Source organism: Erythrolamprus reginae, chromosome 9, assembly GCF_031021105.1.
Source record: "Erythrolamprus reginae isolate rEryReg1 chromosome 9, rEryReg1.hap1, whole genome shotgun sequence".
NCBI lineage: Eukaryota > Metazoa > Chordata > Lepidosauria > Squamata > Dipsadidae > Erythrolamprus > Erythrolamprus reginae.
In genome coordinates, this window is record NC_091958.1 from 43,203,850 (window position 1) to 43,224,655 (window position 20,806).

Genomic DNA, 20,806 nt, shown 5'->3' on the forward strand with positions numbered 1-20,806 from the left:
GCGGCTAACAACAATAAAGAAAACAATGTAACAAATCCAATATTAAAAAGCAATCTAAAAAACCCCAATTTAAGAGACCAATCATACAAACAAGCATACCATGTATAAATTCTATAAGCCTAGGGGGAAGGGGGAAAAAAATTCAATTCCCCCATGCCTGACGACAGAGGTGGGTTTTAAGGAGCTTGCGAAAGGCAAGGAGGGTGGGGGCAACTCTGATATCTGGGGGGAGCTGGTTCCAGAGGGCCGGGGCCGCCACAGAGATGGCTCTTCTCCTGGGTCCCGCCAAATGACATTGTTTAGTCGACGGGACCCGGAGAAGGCCAACTCTGTGGGACCTAATCGGTAGCTGGGATTCGTGCAGCAGAAGGCGGTCCCGGATATATTCTGGTCCGGTGCCATGAAGGGCTTTATAGGTCATAACCAACACTTTGAATTGTGACCGGAAATTGATCGGCAACCAATGCAGACTGCGGAGTGTTGGTGTAACATGGGCATACTTAGGAAAGCCCATAATTGCTCTCGCAGCTGCATTCTGCACGATCTGAAGTTTCCGAACACTTTTCAAAGGTAGCCCCATGTAGAGAGCGTTACAGTAGTCGAACCTCAAGGTGATGAGGGCATGAGTGACTGTGAGCAGTGAGTCCCGGTCCAGATAGGGCCGCAACTGGTGCACCAGGCGAACCTGGGCAAATGCCCCCCTTGCCACAGCTGAAAGATGTTTCTCTAATGTGAGCTGTGGGTCGAGGAGGACGCCCAAGTTGCGGACCCTCTCTGAGGGGGTCAGTAATTCCCCCCCCAGGGTTATGGACGGACAGATGGAATTGTCCTTGGGAGGCAGAACCCACAGCCACTCCGTCTCCAGTGATGGAGCATCCACAACTACTGGAGGCAAGCCATTTAACTGACCAGCCAATTTTTCATTGTCAGGAAATGTAGCCTTAGTTCTGTTGTGAGTGAGCTTAGATCAACTTTGATAATGTCGGATGAGGAGGATGAGGAAGAAACAGGGCCACCTGGGTGCTCTGACCCCATGGCCTTGCCAGACGAGGCAGAAAGTGAAGATGGGTCAAGGCAGACTATTTCTGAATCAGAGGAGGAGAGAGATCTTCTGGAAAATGAACCTTTGTTGGACCCTAGATTTAGACAATTCTATATCAGACAGCAGAAATTGTATGGGAAAAGAAATGAGTCTGTACTATGTGTAGTTTAGAGCAGTGGTCCCCAACGTTTTTTCCACCAGGGACCAGTTTCAGCAAGACAATTTTTCTATGGCCCGGTGGGGGCGGAAAGGGGTGTGGTTGGGGGCGGGATTAAGTATGGGGGTGCTGGTCCTCCCCGCCCCTCTTTCCCGCCATCGCCCTGTGGCCGGCAGAACCTGCCTCCTAAGCCCTCTTGCCCAGCGGGGGCTAAGCGCTGGAGACAGGGGGTCAGGCTGGCCCTCCTGCCTCCCCCCAGCCAAAAACACAAAAGCGCCCCGCAGCAGAAGCCAAAAGAGGCTTGAGCCTCTCGGTCCTTCCCGCCCCTCTGTCCCGTCCATCGTCCTGTGGCCGGCAGAACCTGCCTCCCGAGGCCTCTTGCCCGGCGGGAGGCGAAGCGCTGGAGGGAGGGAGTGGCGGCATGAGGGCCAGCAGCTGCTGACTCCACGGACCGGTGCAACATGCCCCGCGGCCCGGTACTGGTCCACGGCCCGGTGGTTGGGGACCCCTGCTTTAGAGGGCTGTTTCATCACTAGAACTATAAAAGAATGGGAGTCTGGGTAAATTCCTTGTGGGGCGCAACTATTCTTGTAAAGCTGCTTCTTCCAGAGTGCTTTGATGGAGTTTCTCAGAAAACACTGCTTCTAGCTTAAAAGAGCTGTGAACTGGGGCAGGAGATGTAAGGTACATGAGTGTTTTGGGGAAGCTGTCAGAGCTTGTGATGTATAAGGAATGTTATCTATCTGGGACACTAATGAATTAGTCTTTGGCATGGCTCCGGGAGCCATTACAGTAGAAGTGAGATTGGAATGCAGAATTGCTGAGAACAAATGAACTTAGCTGGAAATGAGAGGATATTTTGATAATTTGGATGAAAAGTGTTATGAATAAAAGTTGTTACAAAAGACCTTGATGAGCATCGCAATCTGTGTAATTAAGGGACAAGTTAGAGATTGGATCTCTCCTTCATAAGCTTTTATTTTATTTTATTTTTATTTATTTCTTTTGTCCAATACACAATGAGAGTTTTAGTGGGTATAGATTGTTCTGAGTTCGGGTTTTGCCCCGTGTAATATTTTGAGTGTCTATGCGACGTTTCGGTGAAATCACATTCACCATCATCAGGCTGAAGTTATAAGCTTCGTGCTGCTGTAAATATACGAAAACATACATATATATACACACACACACACACAGAGTAAAATACATGATGAAGGTTATAGAGGAGATACTCATAGTAAAATATATCTATGAAAGAATAGAAAAGAAGATATAGTAATAGAACATATCAATGAAAGAATAGAAGAAGAGATATAGGAATAGGAGAAAGGAATAGGAGATATAGGAGAGCAATAGGACAGGGGACGGAAGGCACTCTAGTGCACTTGTACTCGCCCCTTACTGACCTCTTAGGAATCTGGATAGGTCAACCGTAGATAATCTAAGGGTAAAGTGTTGGGGGTTTGGGGATGACACTATGGAGTCCGGTAATGAGTTCCACGCTTCAACAACTCGGTTACTGAAGTCATATTTTTTACAGTCAAGTTTGGAGCGGTTAATATTAAGTTAAGTTAATATTAAGTTGCTTCTTTTCTGCCCTCAAGTGCTTTGGAGAATAGGTTGACCCAGTGATGGGCTACCAAAATTTTTACTACCACACCGTGGGTGTGGCTTATGCATTTTGTTTCAACATCTTTCAGTGCAAATTGAGTGCTCTGGGGTGGAACTCCAAATTTTGCTACCGGTACCATGTATCTGATCGTAGGAGCCCATCACTGGGTTGACCCCACTCTTCTCTCTGATAGTCCCTCTAATATTGGAAGACTCACGTCATCCCTAATCCTTCTCTTCATTAGGTTACCCAACACCCCCCCGACCATTCATCGTATCTTTTATTCTCCAGTCCCCTGATCATCTTTGGTGCTCTTCTCTGCACTCTTTCCAGAGTCTCAACATCTGTTTTGTATCATGATGATCAAACATGGACACAGTGTGCTCCCGCCACTGCAGTATAAAGCAGCACTTCAGGCATCGACGGGCAGCAGCCGGCGCTTTCATGTACGCGGCTCCGGTAGGAAAATCCTGGATGCATGCGCAGCTGTGTGCCCCCAATGTGCCCCCATGTGAGATTTGGCTTCTGTGCATCACGGCACAAGGACATGCGCGAGAGCGAGAGTTTGGCTATTTTCACCTATTTTTTTGTGCAGATGCCAAATCTCATGCTGATGGGCGCGCATGACGGATGGGCGCCCGCACACTTGCGACAGCTTCGGGGGGAGCTCCGGTAGCAGGTAAAAAGAGAAGCCCTTCACTGACTTAAATATCAGTGAATATCTTGATATTATCAGTGAATATCTTGATAATATCAGTGTAGAAACTTTCGTTTCTGCACCATAGGAAAAAACGGAGTGGAACAGAGGGAAAGCTACAAGCCAATGGAAAATCAACAAGCATGATAATATACAGCTTAATTTCCATAATTGAGCCCCCAGAGAACTTCTGCTCAGCTCAAGTTAACTCTGTTTGGCAAATATTAAAACTGCCCAGGTGATTCATTCATCCACAGGGCCTTTGCTGACGTCTTATTTGAGTCAAAACGGTTGGCAGAAGCTCCAAAATAAATTATTCCAATCTATCACTAATTTTTCCAGTCAAAAGTTATTATGTTAATAATTTATATTGTTATGTATTTCAACATCCAGCTTAATTCTATCCTGCTCAAAGGGATAGACAGATTTGATCAAGGGGGTGACGAGGAAGAAAGAAGATTATCTGGGGTTTGGTTTTTTCCTTCCAGATTTTAAACTGTCCCTTGCAGGAAATAAATCAAATGAAAGATTGAGGGAATGAATGAGAATTAACAGACGCAGCTTTTCACTGTGGTCTTTTAGATCACATATGTTCAGGACTTGATAAACTTTGTGTGAATAGCAACGTGGGTGAACTCTCTATAAATAAACCTGGATTTCTTAAATGGTTAGGGTTAGAGTGCTTCTGGGGGCCCGTGAGGGCAAAAATGCAATATGCAGAGGCCTTGGGAGTCCAAAAATGAATCCATTTTTGGCCAAAACGGGATGTGCAGAGCACTGCAGAGTGCTTCTGGGACCCAAGGAGTGTTGCAGTGTAGCATGAATGTTAGAATAGGAATATATCATATTATATATATCTGGACCTCTAGCATAAAAATGCTCTGCTTACCCTGATTTTATTACAGCCAGGATAGGACGGAATTAACTTCCTTAGTCTGTATTCCTGGTGAAATTTGCAACAGGAAGACAACTGACCATAAAAGGGTTCAATAAACATCTCACTGATAAACAAGTATACATCACTCCAAACAGGACGTTATACGATCAAAAGGGGAAATTTACATTGCCTGAAGCAAAACAGGACGAGACTGTGATCAAAGGAGATTGGTTGTGATAAGGCTGAAGGCTCCAGAGAAATTAGGTGTGACAAACATTTGCTCAAAGGAAATTATTCAAGGAAATTGGTTTGTGATATCTGGGGAAAGGAAGGACTCAAAGATATGTCATGTTTAAAGTTATGTTATTGGATGTTTGTATATCACTTGACATGTACATGTAATTATCAGAATGGAATGTCAGAATGTCACAGGCCAAAACAAAACCACGCTGCATCAAAGCTCTCCAAAGCTGAACGATAATCTCCCACACAGATCTCTCCAACCCTCCCCTTTTTTCAAGGTTGCAGCAGCATCATTAAGTCTTATCACCTGTGCCCTATAATTTGTTTCTGAGTTTGCGCAGTTGCTCTTATCTTCCCAGCATTCTCCAGAGCCGAGCATTCAGAATAGGATTACTCATTAACTCTTTCCCTTCTGATTTAGATGAACCTCTGGCTGGAGAGCTGACTGAATCATAGTTCCCTCTAAGCTGAGCAGTGAGCAATCGCTCACTTAAAAATCATCATCAACTCAGAGTTTTCCAAACCTGCCCAGAAGCCGAGAGGGAAAGAGTGAGAGGGAAGGAGAGAGAGAGGAAGAGAGAGAAACAGATAGAAAAAAGAGAGGAAGGAAAAGAGAAAGAAAAAGAATGGGAGTAAGGAAGAGAGAAAGAAAATCAAAATCTAGTTTGAAACTAGCTCAACTATTTAAGTGGCATTTTGATATTGATAGAGTTGCCCTATTATGAGCTCACTGTTATAGACACACAGTACAGTATTTTATTTTGAAATTCTCTGAGGCAAAACAGGGTGGGTTTTTTATTTGTTTGTTTGTTTGTTTGTTTGTTTGTTTATTTGATATTTCTGTGCCGCCCAGTCCCGAAGGGACTGCCGCTCAGACACTATACATTTCCGCCCACCCCCCCAAAAAATTAGAGGGAACACTGGACTGAATCCATTCTCCTCTCTGTCTCTCCAGTCCCTTCCTGCTCCCTGTCTCTGCTTCTGGTTCACTGTCTGATTCGTCCTGCAGCCAGACTGGTCTTCTGTGAACAGACGGCCCCCACTCCTCTGCATCAAAATCAGCAGCCACGGGAGCTGACCTGAACCACAACAGTTATGCAGATAGTTTTAGTCTGGCAAGAGTCTGTCTGTCTGCCAGCAATAAAGAAACTACTTGGAAGTAGCTGAACATGTTTCTTGGTGTGTTGCGCCTCCAAGGTCAATTCAATTGGGCTGTTTCGGTTTTACCCATTTATTCAAAACTGGATGTCGACAAAGCCCACACAGGACTACCCCGCTGCATGAAAAAAGTAACTTACTTCCGCTCTTCAGCAAACGTTTCTCTTCCTCCTTCAGCTTATTCTGCATCAGCCGCAGGGTGTTTTCTGCTTCCTGTAAGGGAAAATCAAATCAGGATGGTCACTGCTGGAGAATCTCTCGGCTTAGGAGACAGCCAGGATGTGAGAAAAGGCTTCTGAAAGATAGTTTAGTTCCAGAAATTGAGAACTGATATGCCAGTGATGGGGAACCTATAGCATGCATGCTGGAAGTGGTGGCACACAGAACCATTTCTCCGGGCATGCGAGCTGTCACCTATTTCCCTTTTGGGTTCTGGTGCGCTGGTCAACTGGTCTTCATGAACACATGCACACCAGAAACTGGAAAACCAGGAAAACCATGTGCACCAGCCAGCTGGTCTTCACATGCACATGCAGTGCCAAAAAGGTTCGCCAACACTGTAGTATACGGTCTCAGTTTCTACCATATAAAAGAATATTTTTTTAAAATGTAGTGAGAAAAGTACAGTATGTTAGCTAAGCCTTAGAAGAAGGGGAAAAATATTCAGAATCTAGAGAGATAATTAAATGCCATTTTTATTATTCCAGGGATATCTGAGAAAACTTTTTATCTTTGTAGCTAGAGTACCACAATTCCCTTGCCTTTGTGATTAACCAACCAGTGTAACCACCAACATTCAAAGGGAAGGGATATGTTTAATAGGAGGGGTGGGGGGGGGGGAATTCAGGACTGGGATTTGGGGGTTCGCTGAACCATGCAGAATCTTTGTTAAAGTATTGTGTGAACCTGGGTGAACCCGGACCAATCCGCCCCTGCCCTTAATCCTTCTCTTCACTAGGCTAGGTTGACTCAGCCTTCCATCCTTCCAAGGTGGGTAAAATGAGGACCCAGATTATGAGAGCAATATGCTGGCTCTGTTAAAAAGTGCTATTGCTAACATGTTGTAAGCCACCCTGAGTCTAAGGAGAAGGGAGGCATAAAAATTGAATAAATAAATCGAATAAATAAATAGTCCCCTTTCCTCTTATGTCTCGTAAGTCTCCTGGAGTAGAAGCCCATTAAAAAAATTACCCGTCTTGTCTGAAAAACAAACTTTTAAAAACCACTTATATGCCCCTGTTTTCTCTTGTTCATCTTTGATCACTAATTAAATTCACCTTGCAGCATATGTACGGTTTGAAACAGATGGATTCTTTAATGTCTATTAGCTTCTGTATAATACCTAAGTAAGCTCTTAGGCTGAGAAATGGGAGACTGAATTGACAATCCAATTTATCTTTCCTGCAAGCAAAAGAAACCTACCTGGCTGTAAAATGCCACATTTTCTGGTTATCTGAATGGAGGTTTACAGGGAAAATTCAAGGAGTTTTTGCCAGGAATAATTGAAAATTTTAAGGCTGCAACTGCTTCTCTGTGCTTTACAGAGGTTTGGTATGTGATCCTAGCAAAAGGTTTAGAGGAGGCTGTGTTGTTTTGCCTGACAGGTTGACCATATAACATTATCATAACGGGGATGTTTGACTCAATTGCACTCACATTAAGCTGTGATTTAAAGAAAAACAGATCTATAGTTCCCACGGTTTAAGCTTTTGATCTGCGATGGCATGGCGACGATTTGCAAATAAACAAATGTGATGCACAAAAGCCGAGTGGAACGGTGTGTTCTCTGCTCCACACATCACAGGCATTTGCCTTTGCAAGTCCATTTTTGCTTGGGGGGGGGCAGACAAATATCCTGAAATTTGTCAGCACAAGCATCTCCCCACTTCCAACCTAATGTCCTGCAAAGTGATGGGATCACAACTTGTAGAATTAACAACCCAAATTTCAAGCTCTAGGCAGAAATGATCCAGGTATGGGAGGAAAAAAAAGAACCATCCAGGTTGTTTCTGCTGTAAATTATAGAGTACAGTAGAGTAGAATGGGGTGGGGTGGAGAGGAGAGTGGAGTGCAGTGGAATGGAATGGAGAATAGAATAATAGAATGAAATGGAATGGGGAATAGAATAGAATAGCCTTGGTGAGGCTATTGAGCCTTGGTGGTGTAGTGGTTAGAGTGCAGTACTGCAAGTTGTTTCTGCTGATTGCTGGCTATAGTTCACCTGTTCAAATCTCACCAGGCTCAAGGTTGACTCAGCCTTCCATCCCTCTGAGGTGGGTAAAATGAGAACCCAGATTGTTGGGAGCAATATGCTGACCCTGCAAACCACTTAGAGAGGGCTGTAAAGCATTATGAAACAGTATAAAAGTCTAAGTGCTATTGCTACAATAGAATAGAATAGAGTAGAATAGAATAGAATAGAATAGAATTCTTTATTGTACACACAAGGAATTTGTCTTAGGTGTTTATACTCTCAGTATACATAAGGAGAATAAAATGCATTCATCAAGAATAAACGATACAACACTTAGTGATGGCCAAGGTTACTAATAAGCTATCAAATCATATTAGGAAACAAAGCAATATAAATTAAGGGATACAAGCAACATGATTATAAGTGGGAAGAAATAGATATTAATAAGGAACTAGTATACTAGTGTATATATAATAATAATAATAATAATAATAATTATTATTATTATTATTATTATTATTATTATTAGTAGTAGTAGTAGTAGTAGTTGCAGTAGTAGTAGTAAGGAATATTATCCATTTTCCTTTTATTTTGATCTTGCTTTAATTTGCACCACAGACAGCTTCCAGCTGGCGATACAGCTAAAGGATTTTTAGCAATCAGTATGTTGATGAAAATACTCTTTATTTCTATTGATCATATACTAATTAATAGCCTGTTTATTATCCTAGACCTCATCTCTTCAGTCTTTAAGCTGAGGAGGGGGGAAGGAGAAAAAAACCTTTTGGAAGCATTGAGGTAATAAATCATTTTACAGAAAATTATAAAAGGAGAATACAGATTCTGGGAGTTGAATTAGACTAGAGTTTGAACAGCTATCTCCCAAGGAAGGTTAAAAAGCTGAAAACAAAGGCAGCTGCAGAATAAACAGACAAAAACACCAGTTAATGAGGTTGAGCAACACCAAAGCTCTGCAATGCATCTAATTTATCCCATAGGGTTCCCGCAAAGTTGCCTTCACAACTTTGGCGAGTCTGCAGTGGTGTCTTGGTGCCTCTAAGTCACTGTTGGAAACATCCATAAAGTCACATTGCCTTGTTCGGTTCTTCCAATTTACAGAAGCCATGGCTTCTTATAGATTAACAGAGTTGGAAAGGAGGTCATCTAGTCCAGTGTTTCCCAACCTTGGCAACTTGGAGATATCTGGACTTCAACTCCCAGAATTCCCCAACCAGCATTCGCTGGCTGGAGAATTCTGGGAGTTGAAGTCCAAATGTCTTCAAGTTGCCAAGGTTGGGAAACACTGATCTAGTCCAATCCCCCACCCTCCTGCTCTACAAAAAGTGGGCCTTCTCCTTAAAACCCCACTTGACACAACTAAAGTTAGCTTCAGAATCAATATTATAAGCCAGAAGTCTTCAAACTTGGCAACTTTAAGACTTGTGGACTTCAACTCGCATATGCAAATGTTATGGAAAAATAAAGATGTTTCCAGTCCACAAGTCTTAAAGTTGTCAGGTTTGAGGACCCCTGTTATAAGCCATGGCAGTGAGTGGTTCCCCTTCCTTTCGCTCTGTCTCTGGGTGTGTCTCTGAGTCTTCGTTGACTCCTGCCGACCTCCTGGACAAGTCCTTGCATTTTTCTTGACATTTGTCAGACCAATTCTAGAATACAGCTCACCTGTATGGAACCCGCATTGCATATCAGACATTGATACAACTGAGAGTGTCCAGAAATATTTCACAAAAAGAGTCCTTCACTCCTCCTCCTGCAACAAAATACCTTATTCCACCAGACTTGAAATACTGAAATTAGACAATTTACAACTATGTCGCCTCTGAACTGATCTAATCATAGCTCACAAAATCATATACCGAAATGTCCTTCCTGTTAATGACTACTTCACCTTCAACCGCAACAACATACGGGCACGTAATAGATTCAAACTAAATCTAAATTGCTCCAAACTAGACTGCAGAAAATATGATTTCAGCAATAGAGTGATCAAAGCCTGGAATTCACTACCTGACTCTGTTGTTTCTTCCCCCAACCCCAAAATCTTCAACCTTGGATTGTCTACAGTTGACTTCTCTCCTTTTCTAAGAGGTCTGTAAGGGGCACACATAAGCGCACCATTGTGCCTACCGTCCCTGTCCTACTGTCCTATTGTTATTTTTATCATTACTTTCTATGTTATGTTTATATAAACTACTATCCTATACTTGATTGACAAATAAATAAATAAATAAATAAATAAATAAATAAATAAATAAATAAATAAATAAATAAAATAAATAAAAAAGTTTCATTGCCTTTTCCTTCCTAGGGCTGAAGCAGAGGGACTGCCCTAAGGTCATCCTTGTACCTAAATTGGACCTAGAACTAATGGTTCCCTGGTTTGTAGCCTACTGACTTAAGTAGGACACCAAAAGGGCTTCTCTTTGCTGGGCGAACCCCAAATGCAGCTGCGAGAGCTATCATGGGCTTTCCCAAAAATGCCCATGTAACACCAATACTCCGCAGTCTGCATTGGTTGCCGATCAGTTTCCGGTCACAATTCAAAGTGTTGGTCATCACCTATAAAGCCCTTCATGGCACCAGACCAGGGTATCTACGAGACCGCCTTCTGCCGCACGAATCCCAGCAACCGGTTAGGTCCCACTGAGTGGGCCTTCTCCGGGTCCCGTCAACAAAACAATATCATTTGGCGGGGTCCAGGGGAAAAGCCTTCTCTGTGGCGGCCCCAGCCCTCTGGAACCAACTCCCCCCCGGAGATTAGAATTGCCCCCACCCTCCTTGCCTTTTGAAAGCTCCTTAAAACCCACCTCTGCCATCAGTCATGGGGGAACTGAGATATTCTTTCCCCTAGGCCTTTACAATTTATGCATGTTATGTTTGTTTGTAGGGATGTTTGGTTTTACAATAAGGGTTTTTTAGTTGTTTTAGTATTGGATTTATATGATGTTTTTTATTACTGTTGTTAGCCGCCCCGAGTCTGCGGAGAGGGGCGGCATACATACATACATACATACATACATACATACATACATACATACATACATACAAACAAACAAACAAACAAACAAACAAACAAACAAACAAATGCTGAAGAGGAGACAATCCTGAGGCATTAAGGTTGGTGGTGAAAACTGCCACTCACTCTACAATCCTTGATATTAACTATGTCAAAAGTGGGCAAATACAATTGGGAAGATTGAGCAGGCAAAATTAAGTGACTGAGATCTCGAAGGTGCTTTTTCGAAAGGCAACTGGATTTCATTTTTCTTTAGGAAGAAGAAAAACAAATTTGCTTCTCATCCAAGAAGCTTGCAAACTTCCGTCTTCTTCCTCAAGGGGGAAAAAACTTCCTTAAACCTCCTTAAACACAAACGTTTAATCTGCATGTTCTTTAATTAAAGAACATTTAATTAAACATTAAAGGCCTGGGGACCAGAATATATAGTTGCAGGAATTGGGTATGGCTAGGCTAGAGAAAAGAAGGGCTAGCAGCGACATGATAGCAGCATTCCAGTATTTGAGAGCTGCCACAGAGAGCAGGGGATCGAATTATTCTCCAAAGCTCCAGAAGGCAAGTGTTGGTTTTGACCTTTAAAGCCCTTCATGGCATTGGACCAGAATATCTCCGAGACCGCCTTCTGCTGCATGAATCCCAGCGACCGATTAGGTCCCACATAGTGGGCCTTCTCCGGGTCCTGTCAACTAAACAATGTCAGTTGGCGGGCCCCAGGGGAAGAGCCTTCTCTGTGGCGGCCCCGACTCTCTGGAACCAACTTCCCCCAGAGATTAGAACTGCCCCTACTCTCCTTGCCTTTTGTAAGCTCCTGAAAACCCACTTTTGTCATCAGGCATGGGGGAACTGAGACATCTCCCCCGGGCATATACAATTTATGCATGGTATGTTTGTATGTGTGTTTGCTTAGTAAATGGGGTTTTTTAAATATTTTAAACTATAATTTAGATTTGTCATGAATTGTTTTATTTTGTTGCGAGCTGCCGCGAGTCTGCGGAGAGGGGCGGCATACAAATCTAAATAATAAATAAATAAAATAAAATAAAGTTAAGAAACAATGGTTGGAAACTAATCAAAGAGAGAGAAGTAACCTGGAATTAAGGAGAAACTTCCTAATAGTGAGGACAATTAACCAGTGGAATAGCTTTCCCTCCAGAAGTTGTGGGTATTTCATCCCTGGTTGTTTTTAAGAAGAGACTGGACAGCCACATGTCTGGAATAAAAGCAAAGCTTTTCAGTATTGAGTAGCCGAAACGGAAACGCGTGTATTCACACAACCGTGTGCTGGAAACTGGAAGAGCAATGGGTAATGGCTCTGCCTGCCACTTCCGGCAGACGTGCCATAGGTTCATCACCAGGGCAGAAGTCTTTAAACTTGGCAACTTTAAGACTTGTGGACTTCTGGGAGTTGAAGTCCACAAGTCTTAAAGTTGCCAAGTTTGTGGACCGCTGATCTAGGGTCTCCTGCTTGAGCAAGGGGTTAGACTAGAGCAGTGATTTTCAACCTTTTTTGAGCCATGGCACATTTTTTACATTTACAAAACCCTGGGGCACATTGAAGGGGGGGGGGGGCTAAAAAAAGTTTGGACAAATTTTTTTTCTCTCTCTTCCTCCCTTTTGCTGTATTTCTCTCTCCCTCCCTCTTTCTCTCCCTTCTTTTTTCTCTCTCTCCATCCCTCTTTCTTTCTCCCTTCCTTCCTCTCTTTTTTGCTCTCTTCCTCCCTCTCTCCTTCTATGTCTTTCTCTCTCCCACCTTCCGTCCCTCTCTTTCTCTCTCTTTCTTTCTTTCTCTCTCTTTTCCTCTCTCTCTTGCTTTCTTTCTCTCTCTTGTTCTTTCTCTCTCTCTTGCTTTCTTTCTTTCTCTCTCTTTCTTTCTCTCTCATTTTCTTTTTCTCTCTCTCTTGCTTTCTTTCTCTCTTTCTCTCTCTTGCTTTCTTTCTCTCACTCTCTTGCTTTCTTTCTCTCTCTCTTGTTTTCTTTCTCTCTCTGAGCTTCACGGCACACCTGACCATGTCTCACGGCACACTAGTGTGCCACGGCACACTGGTTGAAAAACACTGGACTAGAAGACCTCCAAGGTCCCTTCCAGCTCTATTCTATTCTATCCTTAAAACATCCTTAGCACTTTCATCAAGAGTCAAAGATAAGGACAGCCAGAGGAACTGATACTTCTTGTTTCTCTGCAAGCCCTAGTAGGCTTCCCTTCCCCTACACACTCCAGAGATACTCTTTGCATCCTCACAGTTCAATCCAGAAGGGCCTCTAGTTTTCACAACCCTTCCTCATTTTACATACCAGGGCAAAACGCATCAATCTTATGCAACAACTGAACAACGACAAGCACAGAGTCCAGGGAAGAAGAATAAGATGGAAATGCCAAATTCCAATTCACAAGAGTTTTTCTTTGTTGTCGTTGTTGCTTGAACATAATGTATCCTCGGACACAAAGAGTTTTAAATTAAAATTTATGTCTGGGAGAGAAGGTCAACAGGGATGGGAACAAGATGTAAATGTTGGTAACTGAGATCAGGAAACCGCACACTGTTGTCGGTTGTTGTTGTTTTAAAAAGAATCGTTAAGGGATTGCGATGTGTACGTTTCTTCATAATGAGTCCTTTTCTTAAATGGCCCACTCTTTGCAAAGCTTTTAAGTCGGGGACATCTCCAATTAAACGGAGTGTGTTTCCATTGTATCCGAAATTACTTCAACAGGTTCTCCTATTTATTTGCTTACTTTTCTCTCTGGAGCTGGTGAAAAGTATGAATTGTAATGATTCAATAAAAGCTCATTTGCTATTCTCCCCAAGCGTTAAAAGTCTAAGTGCATTAGTTTACTTTGGTGAGTTGGTTGAATGCACAGGTTTTATAGGGATAAAAATACACAGGGATGTTTTGCAATGCTTGAAAAAGTTTATCAATTAATTCTGATAGAGGACTTAGTTTCACAGATGGGGCTTCTGAGAGCCGGCTCAAAGAAATCTTACTAGCTTAGTTGTCTTCGCGCATATCAGAAGTGGCATCTGTGCATCTGGGACAGGCTGACGAGGCATTAGGGTGAGAATTGGGAACACTGGAATTAGAAGATCTTATTTTATGTGCATTGTTTCCACTGGTTCTAACATAGAGCCTTCAATGCAACTCCCTTTTTAATAAACCTGCAATTCCTTAATTTGGGGTAGAGCTGGGGCGGGGTAGAGTTGGCCTTCTCTGGGTCCCGTCGACTAAACAATGTCGTTTGGCGGGACCCAGGGGAAGAGCCTTCTCTGTGGCGGCCCCGACCCTCTGGAACCAATATCAGAGTTGCCCCCACCCTCCTTGCCTTTCGTAAGCTTCTTAAAACCCACCTCTGTCATCAGGCATGGGGGAACTGTGATATTCCCTTCTCCCTAGGCTTATAAAATATATGCATGGTATGTCTGTATGTATGATTGGTTTCTTAAATTGGGGTTTTTTACATTACTTTTAATATTAGATTTGTTCATATTGTTTTTTTACTGTTGTTAGCCGCCCCGAGTCTGCGGAGAGGGGCGGCATACAAATCTAATAAACAAACAAACATACAAACAAATAAATAAATGGAGTTGAGCATTAGAGCCTTCAATGCAACATTAAGGGGCATTTGTTGATGCCATATCTGAAGACTCCCAAAAATTATCTTCTTAACCTATATGGTATACTAGTAGCTGGATACCTGTGCTTCACTATGAAACTGAGCTCTTTAGCATGTAGAATGTCTAAACTACCAGCCCTCAGGCCGGTTGAAACACGCATTGGCCACACCCACTGGCAGTTGGAACAGAGTTCTTTTCAGGGGGGAGGGAGAGTAGAACATTTAACTCAGAGCATGTTAATAATAATATAAGAAATAACTAATTATCTGATGGTTATTTTGAGAAATCTCTTTTTAGCGAGTACTTAGAAGCCAAGAGGAAGATATATGCCAAGTTTCAAGTTTGTAGGTTTTACAGTTATGGAAATTTCGTGATTAAAAAGCAAAAACTACTCACACATTAATCATGAAATCCCCAGAACTGTAAAGCCTACAAACTTGAAATTTGCCATGTACAGTGGTACCTCTACTTAAGAATTTAATTAGTTTCGTGACCAGGTTAAGTACAAAAGTTTGTAAGTAGAAGCAATTTTCCCCATAGGAATCAATGTAAAAGCAAATAATGTGTGCAAACACATTAGGGAAGAAATAAAACTTCAGAATTTGGGTGGGAGGAGGAGGAGGAAGAGGAGGAGGACAGTCGCTGCCAAAGGAAGAAGCTGCTCCATTTTATGACCTTTCCTGCCACAGTTATTAAATGAATCACTGCGGTCCTATTCTGTACCACTGTCTTGTTTTTTTAAATCGACAGAGAAGAAAAAATATAATAGGCCTCATTACACACTTAGATACTGAATGCAATTTCTTTTCATTAGCCTTTATAAATGGGAAGAGAAAATTTTCAAAAGCTTGTTGTGTGTAATCCAGAGGGTCTCAGATAGATGACAAAATATTTGCTCAATCTTTGATTTTCTTTTCCAATTAAAAATGCAATCTATCCACCATTTCACCAGCTGTGGTATAAGAGCAAAGAACACAAAGCATTGTATTTGCCAAGCGTTTTAGAGATTAGAATTGCATCACCTTTTAAACATTCATTTCTCCCTCAGGCAAGGAGAAAAAGAATAACAAAAATTCTTAAAAACACTCCAGGAAAACAAACACTTAACCAAGTATCTTGATCCTCTCAAGAAACAGAAACCAGAGAGGATGTTATTTTCTTTGCACCAAGTTTACTAAAAGTGTTTGCTAAACTGGCAAAAAAAAAGGCAAACCACCAAATATCCATAACAACAATAACAACAGACATAAACACCGCAACGAGAATTGCGATAGCACAACTCTGGAAAAATGACCAGACCCCAACGGAAGAATTAATTATAGATAAGATATATACATGCGTGGAGATGGACGAACTCACTAACTCAATTAAGGGAAACAAAATCACGGAATCAAAACGAACATGGCAAAAATGGCATGAATGGGTTCAAAAGAGAATATGGAAACAATATAATAAGAAGCAACAGTACAATGGAAACAATCTACAGCTACCTTGTAAAAAGTTTTATTTACCAGTTATTGAATATAATAAATGTTAGAATATAAAAGTATGAAATATAATGTATATAATGGAATGTAACAGGTAAAAATTTATTGTAAGAATTTTAAAAGAGATGGTTTATAATCTGTAAAACAGAATAATGTGTGATTTGAACTATATGTGAAAACTCAATAAAGAAATTGATAAAACAAAAAACAAAAAAACCCACAACAGAGTAGAAAGGGACCTTGGAGGTCTTCTAGTCCAGCCCCTTGCTTTGGCAGGAAACCCTACACAACTTCAAACAAATGGTTATCCAACATCTTCTTTAAAACTTCCAGTGTTGGAGCATTCACAACTTCTGGAGGCAAGCTGTTCCACCGATTAATTGTTCTCTCTGTCAGGAAATTTCTCCTTAGTTCTAAACTTCTTCTCTCCTTGTTTAATTTCCACCCATTGCTTCTTGTTCTACCTCAGGTGCTTTGGAGAATAAGTTGACTCCTTCTTTGTGGTAGCCCCTGGGATATTGGAACACTGCTTTCATGTCTCACCTGGTCCTTCTTTTCATTAATAGCATTTAAACCTATAAACTGCTTCATAGTGCTTTTACAGCCCTCTCTAAGCGGTTTACAGAATCAGCATATTGCCCCCAACAATCTGGGTCCTCATTTTACCCACCTCGGAAGGATGGAAGGCTGAGTCAACCTTAAGCCCGTGGTGAGTTTGAACTGCTGAACTACAGCTAACAGTTAACTGAAGTAGCCTGCAGTGCTGCACTCTAACCACTGCGCCACCCCAGCTCTTATTAAACTAGACATACCCAGTTGCTGCAATCGTTCTTCATATGTTTTAGCCTCCAGTCCCCTAATCATCTTTGTTGCTCTTCTCTGCATTCTTTCTAGAGTCTCAACATCCTTTTAGAGTCTTAATATCCATTACCAAATGAAGGAGAGAATGATGACAAAGGATCGCAATGCAGTTGCAAATATGGCTCGAATAAATGACGTCCCAGCAATAGCAGTAAAATTTTCTGGCAAATATTTTCTCGCAACTTTTCTGATTGAAAAGTAAACAATCAGTATGGCAAAAAACCCCAACTAGTTTTTTCAAACACATGGCCATCTAACCTCATTTTAATGACATTCTGATGAAGATTCCAGAGTGCCTTTAAGTTCTTTGAAGGAAGCACCAGAATTTTGAATTGCAAAATTCTTCAATAAATGTACTAGTAGCTGGATACCCATGCTTCACTACGAAACAGAACTCCTTAGTATGGATTATGTTGTGGTTAGCTCTGGCCCAGCTCCTGCCCCCAAGGACTGTGGATGTGGGGGAGACATCCACATGCTGCAGGCCTGTTTTGCTCCCGGTGGAATCTGCTGATGAAGGCTCCTCTGACCAAGAAGACATGAGTGACAGGGAGGAGGAGAGTGTGGCAGACAGCTCAGAAGGAGATCAATTATCTAGCTCCTCCTTGGATTCGGAACAAGAGTTAATGATACAGCCACGCATGCGGAGAGCGATGCATAGGCAGCAACAACTGAGAGATTATTATCAAAGAAAATGAGGCCACCTGTGGTTGGGTGGGGCTGTGGTGATTAGTGAGGCTGCTATTTATAGGGTTTGGCCATTGTGGAGGATTATCTGATCGTTGTGCTTCGTGACTGCTTTACTGACTTTGACCTTTTGTGTGCTGATTTTTCCCCGCTTTGAAACTAAACCAGAGCAAAGTGTGTTTCACTTTGTGAAAGAAGAAGGACTGTGAATTGCCTCACAGCTGCAAGCTAAGTATCACAGAACTGATAAGGGACTTGTACAAATTACCAGTTTGTTTGGAGACGAGTGCTCTTTGCTATGCCAAAAGAGGGCTTAGGTTAAGTGAATTTTCCTTATAAAGAACATTGTTTTGAATTTTCAAACGTGTGTGTGTCTGACATTTGTACTTGTGAATTTTTGGGAGGAGTCTACCAGAGAGCCGGACAGAACAGTCACATGCTGGCCATGCCCACTGGCAGTTGGAATAGAGTTCTTTTCAGGTGAGGAGGGGGAGTAGAACGTCTAACTCCTTAGCATCAGAGCGTGTTAATAATAATATAAGGAATAACTAATCATCTGATGGACATTTCAAAAAATCCTTAGTGAGCACCTAAAAGCCAAGAGGAACATATGTGCCAAATTTCAAGTTTCTAGGCTTTACGGTTCTGGAGATTTCATGATGATGCATGAGTGGTATTTGCATGAATATCCTTAAGGTTACAACTAATGTAGAAGAAAACCATAAGAACAGAATTTGTAAAGTCAATAAAAAAAAATTAACTAAAGAAAACAAGCATAATATTCACCAACTAATTGATTTGACTTATATGCCGCCCAATCTCATGGGACTAATTATAATAAGAATTAAGGACATATAAGTTTAGGTAAAATTACAATATAAGCATATTAAAAGTCTGTATTTTGTGCCCCTGTTTTGTTTTCTATCTATAGTTCCCAATTAGAAAGCTGAAACCATAAGCATAGACACACTAGTATAAGATTAAAAATAGTAGTTTCATTAGTTTATAAAGGAATATATTACTGTGAAGTTAAGGTTTTTTCTAGACAAAGTTTAATGTGCCAAAGATGTATTTCACTGCAGAAAGTAAGCTATTGGCTTGGGCAGGTAAAATAATCACCGGTAACCTACCCATTCCAAAGCATTAATTCCTTAAAATGTCTATAGGTCTTTTTTTTTCCAATAAAAAAGATGAATTACCCAATTAGAGTCCAGTGCATGGGTTGATGTACTTTAATGCTGGGGAAAACGGGGCTTACAATTACAAATGACTCTACTCTAACTCCATTTATTCACGGTGTCTCTCATCACCCAGGTGGGATGTATCATAGGCATCATAGAATTTTACTTTTATGGATCTTTGGCTATTCTTTGAAAAGAGGGCACTTTTCTGAAAAGATGAAAATCAGTATCCTGAGGATTACAGCATACAGCATCAAGCTCCAAGAAAAGAGGGTATCCAATAACTGTTGTGGTTAGCTCTGGCCCAGCTCCTGCCGCAAGGACTGTGGATGTGGGGGAGACATCCACATGCTGCAGGCCTGTTTTGCTCCCGGTGGAATCTGCTCATGAAGGGTCCTCTGACCAAGAAGACATAAGTGACAGGGAGGAGGAGAGTGTGGCAGACAGCTCAGAAGGAGTTCAATTATCTAGCTCCTCCTTGGATTCAGAACAAGAGTTAATGGTACAGCCACGCATGCGGAGAGCGATGCATAGGTAGCAACAACTGAGAGATGATTATCAAAGAAAATGAGGCCACGTGTGGTTGGGTGGGGCTGTGGTAATTAGTGAGGCTGCTATAAATAGCAGCGTGTGGGTTTGGCCATTGTGGAGGATTATCTGATCCTTGTGTTTCCTGACTGCCTTGCTGACTTCGAGCTTTGTGTGCTGATTTCCCCCCGCTTTGAAACTAAAGCAGAGCGAAGTGTGTTTCACTTTGTGAAAGAAGAAGGACTGTGAATTGCCTCACAGCTGCAAGCTAAGTATCTCAGAACTGATAAGGGACTTGTACAAATTACCAGTTTGTTTGGAGACGAGTGCTCTTTGCTATACAAAAAAGAGTGCTTAGTTTATTTGGATTTTCGGTATAAAGAACATTGTTTTGAATTTTCAAACGTGTGTGTGTCTGAAATTTGTATCTGTGAATTTTCGGGAGGATTCTACCAGAGAGCTCGACAGAACAATAACTAGGATGAAACAGCAGGTAACAGAATGGTGTTCAGAGAGACGCACAGTAGACATTCTGACTGAAGCGGTGCAAGTACAGCCATATTTAGAAACGCTCACCTCAAATCTTTCTTGCTCCATGCGGTGTTGGTCATCCAGCTGCTGTTCCAAGTACGTCAAGTTACGAAACTTCTCCACGAAACAGCTATATTGCTTCTGCAACTCTTCTTCAATTTTCTCATATTCATCCATAAAGGCTGGGCTGGTAAGATCAAAACAAGCTGGGTTGACATAACACCCTAAGCCAGGGGTCTCCAACCTTGGCAAACTTTAAAACTTGTGGACTTCAATTCCCAGAATTCCTCTGCCAGCTTTGCTTTGTACTTTAATGCGGGGGGAAATGGGGCCGCAATATTTATTTATTTACTTACTTACTTATTAGATTTATTTATTTATTTATTATTTAGATTTGTATGCCGCCCCTCTCCGTAGACTCGGGGCGGCTCACAACATTCAATAAAACAATTCTAATAAATTTTAAATTTTTTTTAAAAAAACATTATTAAACCAGACATACACACAGACATACCATACATAAATTGTATAGGCCCGGGGCAGGGGGGAATGCCTCAATTCCCCCATGCCTGACGGCAGAGGTGAGTTTTAAGGAGTTTACGGAAGGCAAGGAGGGTGGGGGCAGTTCTAATCTCCGGGGGGAGCTGGTTCCAGAGAGTCGGGGCCACCACAGAGAAGGCTCTTTCCCTGGGACCCGCCAGACATTGTTTAGTCGACGGGACCCAGAGAAGGCCAACTCTGTGGGACCTAATTGGTCGCTGGGTAAATACAATATAAACAAATCAAATGAAAAATCATGAACTTCTCTGGGTAATCTATGGTTGTTAGCATAATTTGTTTGAATTCTGTAAATTTCATCGATATGATTTTTAACCTCGTCTAGATCAATTTCTGTGTTCTCGCTGATTA

The 20,806-nt window shown here is 41.9% G+C and overlaps 1 protein-coding gene across 2 annotated transcripts in view; it reads right to left on the reverse strand.

Moving 5' to 3' along the window:
- The window catches only part of CLUAP1 (clusterin associated protein 1), a 63,300-nt gene that overhangs the window by 12,499 nt on the left and 29,995 nt on the right, over window positions 1-20,806 (reverse strand). For both annotated transcript variants that reach the window (XM_070761000.1, XM_070761001.1), the window contains exons 8-9: window positions 19,943-20,084; window positions 5,927-5,999 (exon numbers count right to left, since the gene is read on the reverse strand). In XM_070761000.1, the coding sequence (XP_070617101.1) occupies window positions 5,927-5,999; window positions 19,943-20,084 (215 nt within the window). The remainder of the gene's footprint in view (window positions 1-5,926; window positions 6,000-19,942; window positions 20,085-20,806) is intronic.